The sequence below is a fragment of the Macrobrachium nipponense genome, chromosome 32 (assembly GCF_015104395.2).
Source record: "Macrobrachium nipponense isolate FS-2020 chromosome 32, ASM1510439v2, whole genome shotgun sequence".
NCBI classification, from domain to species: Eukaryota; Metazoa; Arthropoda; class Malacostraca; order Decapoda; family Palaemonidae; genus Macrobrachium; species Macrobrachium nipponense.
Window position 1 is genome coordinate 59,082,913 of NC_061094.1, and position 10,612 is coordinate 59,093,524.

General features: G+C 39.9%; 1 protein-coding gene across 1 annotated transcript; it reads left to right on the forward strand.

The window, feature by feature from the left end:
* The first annotated feature begins 6,819 nt into the window (after positions 1 to 6,819).
* On the forward strand, positions 6,820 to 9,608 carry LOC135207517 (uncharacterized). Its single transcript, XM_064239338.1, has 2 exons — positions 6,820 to 6,963; positions 7,869 to 9,608. The coding sequence occupies exons 1-2, from the start codon at positions 6,922 to 6,924 to the stop codon at positions 9,144 to 9,146; spliced, it is 1,320 nt and encodes a 439-aa protein (XP_064095408.1). The 5' UTR covers positions 6,820 to 6,921; the 3' UTR covers positions 9,147 to 9,608.
* The last annotated feature ends 1,004 nt before the right edge of the window (positions 9,609 to 10,612 follow it).

Below are 10,612 nucleotides of genomic sequence, written 5' to 3' on the forward strand. Positions count from 1 at the left end.
TGACTGCTATAGTACCAATTATACCAAGAAAAGTAATACAATTCAACTCAGGGCCCAAACGTAGTGACGCATTAAACCTTCTTCAAAGGTATTACACGGATATTAAGCGACATACAGACCACTTTGGGTACTCAAGACAACTGAAGGATATAATATTATATATCCAAGATCTCCTCTTTGAAGAGTTCAAAAGACTACAGAAAGAATTCTGGGACAGGACTATACGTAAAGTAGACCTCAAGTATGACGACCATACAAATGTAATTAAATTCTGAGGAAATTAAAAAGACTTATGGGTACGACTAAAAGACGTGCGACTATTTACTGGATGAAAATGGGGACAAGTGGTAGACAGTCCTGGAAAAATTAGACTCATGAAGGGAGTATGGGAAAAATTTTCCAGATATCCCCAGAGGACAACCAACACTTCGACGCTGACAATGAGAGAGACATATGTAACGTTGGAGCAAGCTACTAACAGTAAGGGGGGGATTCCCTCCCCCCCCCCCCCCGGACTAACTAACGTTGTAACCATGATAATATACTATTTATGAACGGACAGACCTAAACTCGCCCTAATCCCTCTTTGAATGGAAGATAGTTCTTGTCTTGAATGAAGGATAGTTATCTAACTAGTAAACAAATTTGACATTCAAGACATAATAATACCATCAAAAGGTTTTTCCAAAACAAACAACGGTCCAGGCATCTCTGGCATTAACAAACTAATTCTAGTAAATTACCTGATATTTCACTATCAAGATTTGAATAATATTAATAACATGTCACTTAGTCTAGGCTATTTCCCAGTTAAATTCAAGAGAGGACGGATGATTCTATCACCCAAGGACCTAAAAAATACTCATGACCCACTGAAATACCGACCAATCACCCTCTTGGAAGTACCTGGGAAAATCCTGGGAGACCTTGTTGAAGGACCGACTAAATATGTATCTTTGAAGACAATGAAATTCTTCCAAAATATCAGTTTGGATTCAGGCGAGAACGAGGGACTCAGACAGCGATAGCTACGATGCACGAACTGCTAGCACTAAATCAGAGTCAGCGAGGCAGAGCCAACATTGTTTGTCGGGATGTCTCAAAGGCTTTTGACAAAGTCTGGCACGAAATGGACTGAAGTACAAGCTGCTCAACTCAGAACTACCAGACATAATTACAAAAATACTGTCTAACTTTTTAGACGACAGACAATGACATCTCCTTTGAAGGAGAGATATCAGAGACCTTTGATCTGAGAAGCGGAGTTCCGCAAGGATCCGTTCTCTCCCCAACGCTGTACATATTCTATACGCATGACATGCCACAAGGGAAAGAAGGATGTGTCAACCTTATCTTTGCGGACGACGTGACACAGATCATAATGACGAATGACAGAAGTAGACATAGGCTTGCCTTACGGACGAGACAGCATATTAAAGAACTCAATGAGTATGAAAGAAGGTTGAAAAGAAATAAAACCAACCAGGACAAGTTCAAACTGCTCTCAATATCAGCATTGAGACCAGAAGATGTAATTGTAGACAACAGACGAATACCGTTTGCTAATAAGGCTAAGGTACTCGGACTCACCCTGACCCGATGCGGGATGTTCTCACACATCAAGCAAAAGATCAGGGATGCTAGAGTAACCAAAGCTAAATTAGCACGATTCGGACAGCTTAGACCCAAGACTAAAGCCCACCTATATAAGGCGCTCATTAGACCTGCCCTGGAATACCCAGTAATACCGACATGCTTACTCAGTACCAGCGACAGACAAAGACTACAGAGATTCCAAACGGAGTCCTGAGTTTGGCATAGATGGCTGCAACAACCGAGACCTGGGGGACGGGGGAGCAGAAAGACTTCATGCAAGATACCGCATTGAAGCTATCAATTTCCGTTTCTACCGTCTGGCAGACAAGGTATGGCAGAAGCTATCCGACCAGGATGAAGAACTAACGACCAACAGCCTGATCTCCCTGGACGACGAAGACTATAGACCCCACCTCTGGTGGCGACGACTTTCCAGGTTCACCCAAGACGGGTTACCTGACCCCATCTTTGTGGACACGGACAGTGACAGTGACAGTGACAACGAAAACTAGGATAACCCCTGGAATATCGGAACAAACCGGGTTAGACCCGGAAGGTATTAATAATTAGAATTAAGAATAGCATTAAGTACTTAGTATTAAGGTGAACTAGTTTTAGAAGTCAACAAGTAAGAAGAAAGGAACCAAGTTGAATTAATTAAAAATGGGAATCAAATCCCAAGTTCCCTGAGAACTAATAATTAGATTAAGCTCTTAGAATTAAGGTAAATTATTTAGAGATTAGGTAAAATGTAGGGAACTAAAATACGAAGTTACTAACCCACTAACTCTAATTCATAAGATAAAGGGGAAAGGCCAGTCCTAGAAGGGCAAGGAGTCTGGAACACTTGCTTAGCTAGCCTGCCCCACACAAAAAAAAAAAAAAAAAAAAAAAACTACTAACCTCTAACCCTACACGGGACGGAAGCCCGAAATAGCATAAGTTACTAACAAGTGGACATAACACAAATGTAGCATTACAACGTGGTTTGAGTTCTCACTCCCACCCACCCCCACCAAGGGAGGGTGGGAGAGAGGACGATACCAATAAGGAGCCTGATTGTACAACTAACTTTGACTAACACCCTTGCCCACCTGCCTTCCCAGCAAATTCATACATCACTAGAAGTATAAAGCTCATTATCAATCCCAAGACAAACACTACACTAAACAACAAAAGACTAATAGGTCTGTCCTATTCTTACCCACTATCACTAATACCTTCCTTTCACCAAACCTTATAACCCTTCCAAAACCTTACCCTCCTACTGGGGCCCCCCAGGGGATAACCCCACTCCATCCTATCCCCCCCCCCACTGCTTGCTTGCTTGCACCAACAGTCTGCTCCGATCCACTGCCGTGATTATGCTCGGATGATACCGAGAGAAATATTGGCCACTAAATTAACTTATATTTTGACCTATTTGTTCATTTACTGTGACAAATAAATAAATTTGTAACCATTATCCCTGAGATTGACTCCTCCTGATGAGTAATATCGGCGCAATACTCGCCAGTTGTAGTAGTAGAGAGAAAGCTATTATTAGAAAAATAGAGAAGACTATTTATAAGTTGAATGCAGCTGATGCAGCAATATTTCAATAAAGACTTGTTTGAAAGAGGGTCTCCTTCCAATAAATAATAATAATAATAATAATAATAATAATAATTAATAATAATAATAATAATAATAATAATAATAATAATAAAGAAATTCACAGTCTCGTGAAAACAAATTGTTAAAAAAATCCACAATCATATATTAAACAATATATTTCTATGTAAAAATAGAACAAAGATTTTCGAACACCTGAACGGTGTTCCTCATCAGTGTAACGTTAAAATGTAAATGGAGAGGATAGTTTCCTCCCGAAGAGCATCTAAACAGGTGGGTGGGGCGAGAAAATAGCAGCCCATCATCGAAGTGCTGGTTCGTGTGATAAGTAATCCCACACTCAACAGGCAGTTGCGCCAACCTCCTCGATCTCCGAACCTGTAAAGTTGCTCCTGCTTGCACTACATAGGTGCCATAGTCGAAAATATCCACAGGGACGTCGGCTATCTGGAGAGAGAGGGGAAGAGGAAGCAGAGGATCAGGGTTCACATGGTGAACGTCAAGCACTTCACAGGTTCGGAGATCGAGGGGGTTGGCGCAAGTGCCTGTTGAGTTTGGGATTACTTATCACACGAACCAGCACTTCGATGATGGGCTGTTATTTTCTCGCCCCTCCCACCTTTTAAAATACTCTTCGGGAGAAAACTGTCCTCTCCATTTACATTTCAACGTTACCTTAATGAGGGTTCGAAAGTCTTTGTTCTATTTTTACATAGAAATATATTGTTTAATATATAAAAATTGTGGATTTTTAATAATAATAATAATAATAAAATAAGTGATGGACTCCTAAGGAGGCAGGATGCAACCCGGAACGCCACACTATAAATACCAACCAGTCGAATTGTAGGACTGTGATAGACAAAATAAATAAATAAATAAATAAAATAATAATCTGTGGAGAGTTTTGAAGTGCTTATGGTTGATGGTACTGGTGACGTTACCATCAACCATAAGCACTTCATCATTCTCTCCAGATACAACAACAGCTGACTGTTGGGATAATCTGACTTGCTCCGCGCCATGAGAATTTCCAAAATGTACTTCTTGCAACAAAGAATACTCTCACTGTGATGCCAAGGGAGAACAAGGGACACTAAGAGAGTGTGATGGTATAATGGTCTCTACACTGATCCAGTTTATCCTCACTGTGTTCCCATACCCCCATATGCCCATAATACCATCCTCCGCCAACTGAAGCCCCCTTTTTTTTTTCTTCAAAGCCCACACCATCACCCACGTAAGTTATAATCACTGTCTGCTAAAAATATGCCCCCTATTTATAAAATATTCATAAACCTACTTTTCTACCCACTTCTGATGTTTCAACTCCATCAACTCGGCTGGTTACTCCAGACCACTCCAGCTACACCAGTATACAACTTACACTACTTGTAACACCAATACTGAGCTCCTCGTTGGACGAGCGGTTTTCGCGCTCGGCTACCAATCTGGTGGTCCGAAGTTCGATTCTCGGCCCTGCCGACGAGGAATCGGAGGAATTTGTTTCTGGTGATAGAAATTCATTTCTCGATGTGGTTCGGATACAACAGTAAGCTGTAGGCCCCGTTGCTAGGTGACCAATTGGTTCCTAGCCACGCAAAAAAATATCTAATCCTTCGGGCCAGCACTAGGAGAGCTATTGATCAGGTCAGTGGTCTGGTAAAACTAAGATATACTTAACTTAACTTTAATACCAATACTGCTCTGTCTACCACTGCTTCTGCTGCTAAAACAGCAAAACCATTTCATGACTCACTTCAGGCTCACTGACCCCGCAGTGGGGTAGTGCCGTCAGTGGACCGCATGCGGTGCACTGTAGGCATTGCTTAATGCTCTTTGCAAGCGTGCCTTCGGCCCCTAGCTGCAACCCCTTTCGCTCCTTTTACTGTAACCTCCTTTCATATTCTCTTTCTTCATCTTAATTTCCACGCTCTCCTAACAGTCTAACACTTGATTCATGGTGCAACTGCGAGGTTTTCCTCCTGTTACATCTTTCAAACCTTTTACTGTCAATTTCCATTTCAGCGCTGAATGACCTCATAGGTCCTAGTGCTTGGCCTTTGGCCTAAATTCTATATTCAAATAAATTTAATTCAGGTTAACTAACTACAACATCAGGGTTTGTTGGGAGAGCTTAGTACTAGCACCATAGAAGGAAATGTTTCCATGCGGCAGTATAATTACATTGCGAGGAGAGACAGGGATAACTATACTCTGTTTTTTTTGTGTTTTTTTATCTGCCCACCGCCTTTGGTGCTCGCGAATGGTAACACTGCGTCCCAGGCTTTAAATAGTTACATTTAGCTTACATTCAATAAAAATAACAATATCCTATGTCGAATATTAGCGATGTAATTCGCACACAGTAAATTATTAAAACACTTTTCAGTTGCAAATGTACGCCTAGATATCCTTTTATTTACCTAAAACTTACACGTAGCGTAACTATTTAAAGCCCGGGACGCATTGTTACCATACGCGAGCACCACAGGCGGGTGGACAGGTGGAAAAAAACAGAGTACAGTTCAGATTTTACCTTTATCATCCGCAGTGCAGACTCGATTAGAATTAAATAAAAAAAATATTTACAAATATTTCATAGACATAAGTTTTAGCTTAGTTTATTCAAATCACCTTTGCTGGAGTATTCCATTCATTGACACTGTTCATTGCATTAGGTGTTTTGTCATTGTAAACAATATAATTAAAAATGAGAATATCTAAAATAAAATTATTGATGATGTATCTTGGTTTGTGAATACTTCTTGATAATAAAATGAGAGCTAAAATTCCCAATAATATTCGTCAAATTAAATAACTAGACATATATTTTATTAGTATCACTATTTATTTTTACCATACCATAATATAACTTTTGAAGAAGTAGTAATCGTGCTTATATTTTGCCTAGGTTATTCTTTGGAAGTTTCTTGAATTTCAAGTCAATGGCCCCTTGTGGTGGGCTTGTTCCATACAGATAGGATTCATCTTCTGATTAATAATAATAATAATAATAATAATAATAATAATAATAATAATATAATAATAATAATAAGTTCAAAGAAAACCCATAATCACATGAGTCAATAAATTGGGAAAGTAAATCCACAGTAGTATGGAACAAGCCCACCACAAGGGACCATTGAATTGAAATTCAAGAAACTTCCAAAAAATAACCTAGGCAAAATATAAGCAGGATTACTACTTCGCCAAAGTTACATTATGGTATGGTAAAAATAAATACTGATACTAGTTATGCCTGTTTGATTTTGTTATTATATATATATATAATATATATATATTACTATATATATATATATATATATATATATATATATATATATATGATAATAATAATAATAATAATAACAAAATCAAACAGGCATACTACTGTGCATTGACTTTCCCCATATTAATAATGATAACATTTCAATAGTAATCATAATAACTTATAATTTTTTCTAGTTTGTTTGCGCTTATATTTTTCGGCCACAACCACGCCAAACAACCTAAAGAGAGCAACAGCAACGCGTACCCACAAACACAGATAAGAGAGACAATGGAAGAGGTTATCTATTAATCGCTGCAATTGACGTATGCTCGCATTTCCGCCCTTCTCCCCCCCGCCTCCCCAAAAGGCACGGTATATTAAAAAGTTGCAGCTTGCAGTCGCGACCAGTTTCGACTGAGATTGACCTGAAACCAATCATGGAAGTCGTCAAGGAACTTCGGAGATGTTTCGTAATTCTGGTTAGTTTTGCGCTGACAGTTTTCTGTTCGCTGTTGCGTTATTTGTTTTGCAGTTATTATTGCCTTCTGGTCTCGTTCGTCTGAATTGTCTGGAATATTTTGTAATTGATTGATTGATGCAAAAATGTACCATGGCGTCACAACAACTTAGGCCATCGACGCCGAGAATATTTTGTTTCCTGTTATCTTTTCAGTAATGGTTATTCTTCATGGTATGAGATTAATTGAAAGTTGGGTTATCCTAGACGTAAAGCTAATTTCCTATATATATATATATATATATATATATATATATATATATATATATATATATAAAGTAATAAATAAAGTAATAAAATAGTGAAGTCAAGTGCTATTCGCCAAAAATTCAAGAAGATAATCTCGGAATCATGAATAATGATACGTGTAGATAACGATAATCCTGGACACGCATACTCCGAAGGCGGAAGTATTCAATACTGAAGTAAAATAAGTTCCTCGTTGGACGAGTGGTTTTCGCGCTCGGCTATCAATCCGGTGGTACGAAGTTCGATTCACGGCTCGGCCAACGCGGAATCAGAGAAATATGTTTCTGGTGATAGAAAGTCATTTCTCGATATAATGCGGTTCGGATCCCACAATAAGCTGTAAGTCCCGTTGCTAGGTGACCAATTGGTTCCAAGCCACGTAAAAATATCTAATCCTTCGGGCCAGCCCTAGGAGAGCTGTTAATCAGCTCAGTGGTCTGGTAAAACTAAGATATACTTAACTTTGAAGTAAAATAGAGTATTTTATGATCGAAAAGTCAAATTCCCCTTCTGTTCTAAAATGGACAAGAATGAAAATGAGTAATAGTTGAAAGTATGAGAGAAAGCAGCCAGTGGTTACTGATAATAATCATGTATAACATTCTAATTCCTGCACAGGTTGTGCTGTCTTCCATCGTCTCTGGACATGATATCAGGAAGCCTCCAGCAGGGTCTGGAATTGCTCTCTCGAGAAAACTGGTAGCCAGTTTTAAAAAGGGAGTCGGTGCCGACTGCGTTGACACAATCACCTGCGGAAGCGAGCGCTTTGTCCGTAAGTGCACCAACTGTGATCCCAGATATTTCTACTGCGCATCGCCTGGGGCCGCTCCATTGGAGAAACAGTGTCCATCTGGGCAGTTATTCAATCCAGATCCCTACTATCCCAAATGTATCCTGTCTGGCAACTGCCCTTTCCACCCTTACCCAGTACCCTCAACTACGAAGAAACCTGACCCCACTGCTCTGACAACCAAGGGAAGTTGCGTCGATACAGTCGTCTGTAAAGAAAAGTCGTTCATTGCCAAGTGCAGCTACTGCGACCCAAGGTACTTCTTCTGCTCAGGGGCCGGAGCAGAGCCAGTGCCAAAGACGTGTCCCTCCGGCCAGATGTTCAACCCTGATCCTTATTATCCAAAGTGCATTTTGACAAATAACTGCCCATACCATCCTCCTTGGGTTTCAACCACCACTACAACCACATCCACCACAACTACAACAGCTACAACAACGACCACCGTGCCTTCCACTACAACAACTACAAGTACTGTTACAACCACTGTGCCTTCAACGACAACTCCATCTACAACCCCTGAGCCTACAACGTCGACTACATCTACAACCACTGAGCCTTCAACGACATCTCCGTCTACAACCCCTGAGCCTACAACGTCGACTACATCTACAACCACTGAGCCTTCAACGACATCCCCGTCTACAACCCCCGAGCCTTCAACGACAGCTGCATCTACAACCCCTGAGCCTTCAACGACAGCTGCACCTACAACCCCTGAGCCTTCAACAACAGCTGCATCTACAACCCCCGAACCTTCAACGACAGCTGCATCTACAACCCCCGAACCTTCAACGACAGCTGCATCTACAACCCCTGAGCCTTCAACAACAGCTGCATCTACAACCTCTGAGCCTTCAACAACAGCTGCATCTACAACCGCTGTGCCTACAACGACAGCTACTTCAACTATAGCCACTGCATCCACGACATCTATCGAATCGACTTCTGCCTCTGCTGTGACGGAAACTCCAACATCATCAGGCACAACAGAAAAAAGCTCTTCCGTGGTTATCTCAGATGGGTCAACTACAAGCCCAGAATGCAGGGACACACTTATTTGTGAGGGTCCAGGAGATTTTTGGAGATGTAATACTCTGCTTTAAAGAGTATTTCTATTGTGAAAAAGAGGGAGCTGAGGGAATATGTAAGGAATGTGAGAACGGTTTATGTCTTCAACCCTGATCCAGCCTTTCCAAAATGTATCTCACCAAGTATCTGCCCTTTCCACCCAGAGCCGACTGCGCTACCTGCATTGTGAAATATCTTTGAATTATTTTCACTGAGGAAAGAGTGACTTGCGTAAGAAAGTCACCAATGTGAGTGGCTGTTGTTTCTTTAACATTAATCAAGGTTACTGCCCTGAGCAACCTTTTCAGGGAATAACCAGTAACCACTCCTTTCGCTGTCAAGTGAAATTACTGATTTTAATTAGTATATCTTTTAATTATTATTGATTTCTTTATATTATCGTGAATTTTATTCTGTGTTAGTGGCATCACCATAAGAAATTACATTTGTTTACGACTTCAAAGCTGCAATATCAATTACAATTATTATTATTATTATTATTATTATTATTATTATTATTATTATTATTATTATAACGTAGTAATCTAATGAATAAAGCTTTTGGACTGAGTATCATTCAGGTATTAATCTTCCCCAAAACAACCCATATTTCAACAAGACAATCTCAAAGCAATACTATCCTATTATCAATTTGCACAAATGGGTAACAATACGTTTATAACACTGTAATGAAAAAAAAAATGGAAAACATTTCATTTGTGATAGAAACTCATAGCATTAGAAAATTAGAAGATATAGATATTTTCCCTCATACTTATTGGCAGGTTCACAAGAAGGAACAGGCTCTATCTGTTAGAGAACCATTATGGAATGGTTCACACCATTATTTAGTCTTACTCTCAGAAAGTTTCGGGATTCCACGGGAATCTTGGGGTAAAAACAGTTTAAAGCGGTCAATATTAGAACAATAATCACTGATATAAGGCCTCGTGTTAATTTTTATGGTAGACAAAGCCAACGTTAATATCCCATGGGCGAAACTCCGTGGAACTACGAAGACAATTTTGAGTTAAACAAGGTTGCAAAGGAAACATTTGAAAATTTTCAGATGCCTATATCTAGCAGCTACAAAATGACGATTTGAAACTCGCGGGCTCATTTCCATGGAGCTGCAAAGACCAGGCATGAAACTCAAAAAGGCTGAGTTAACGAAGCTACAAAAAAAATAAAAATAAAGAAATAAAGTTTGAAATTTTCAGTCAGAGTCTATAGGGCTACAAAGGAAAGGCCAAGTCTGAAAAACAAAGGCCTTCCATTTCAACGTTCTCATCTCAGTAGGTCAGGGGGCTTTCAACTCTTCAGATGCCCTCAGAGCCCAGCTGACGCCATTGCACGCTTTGCTCCTCGGAATGGTGTAAAAGACTTGTTCAATCTATCTCCACCTGCCCTTCATTTCCCAAACCACTTACGAAACTTCCCTAATCCTACTCGTGATATAATTTCTCATTCTATGGGGCCCTCTAGCTCCTGATATTTCTTA

Coding starts and splice junctions, on each gene's coding strand:
- LOC135207517 (XM_064239338.1), top strand. CDS start 6,922: ATGGAAGTCGTCAAGGAACTTCGGAGATGTTTCGTAATTCTG. Junction 6,964..7,868: donor GGAGATGTTTCGTAATTCTG/GTTAGTTTTGCG, acceptor ATTCCTGCACAG/GTTGTGCTGTCTTCCATCGT.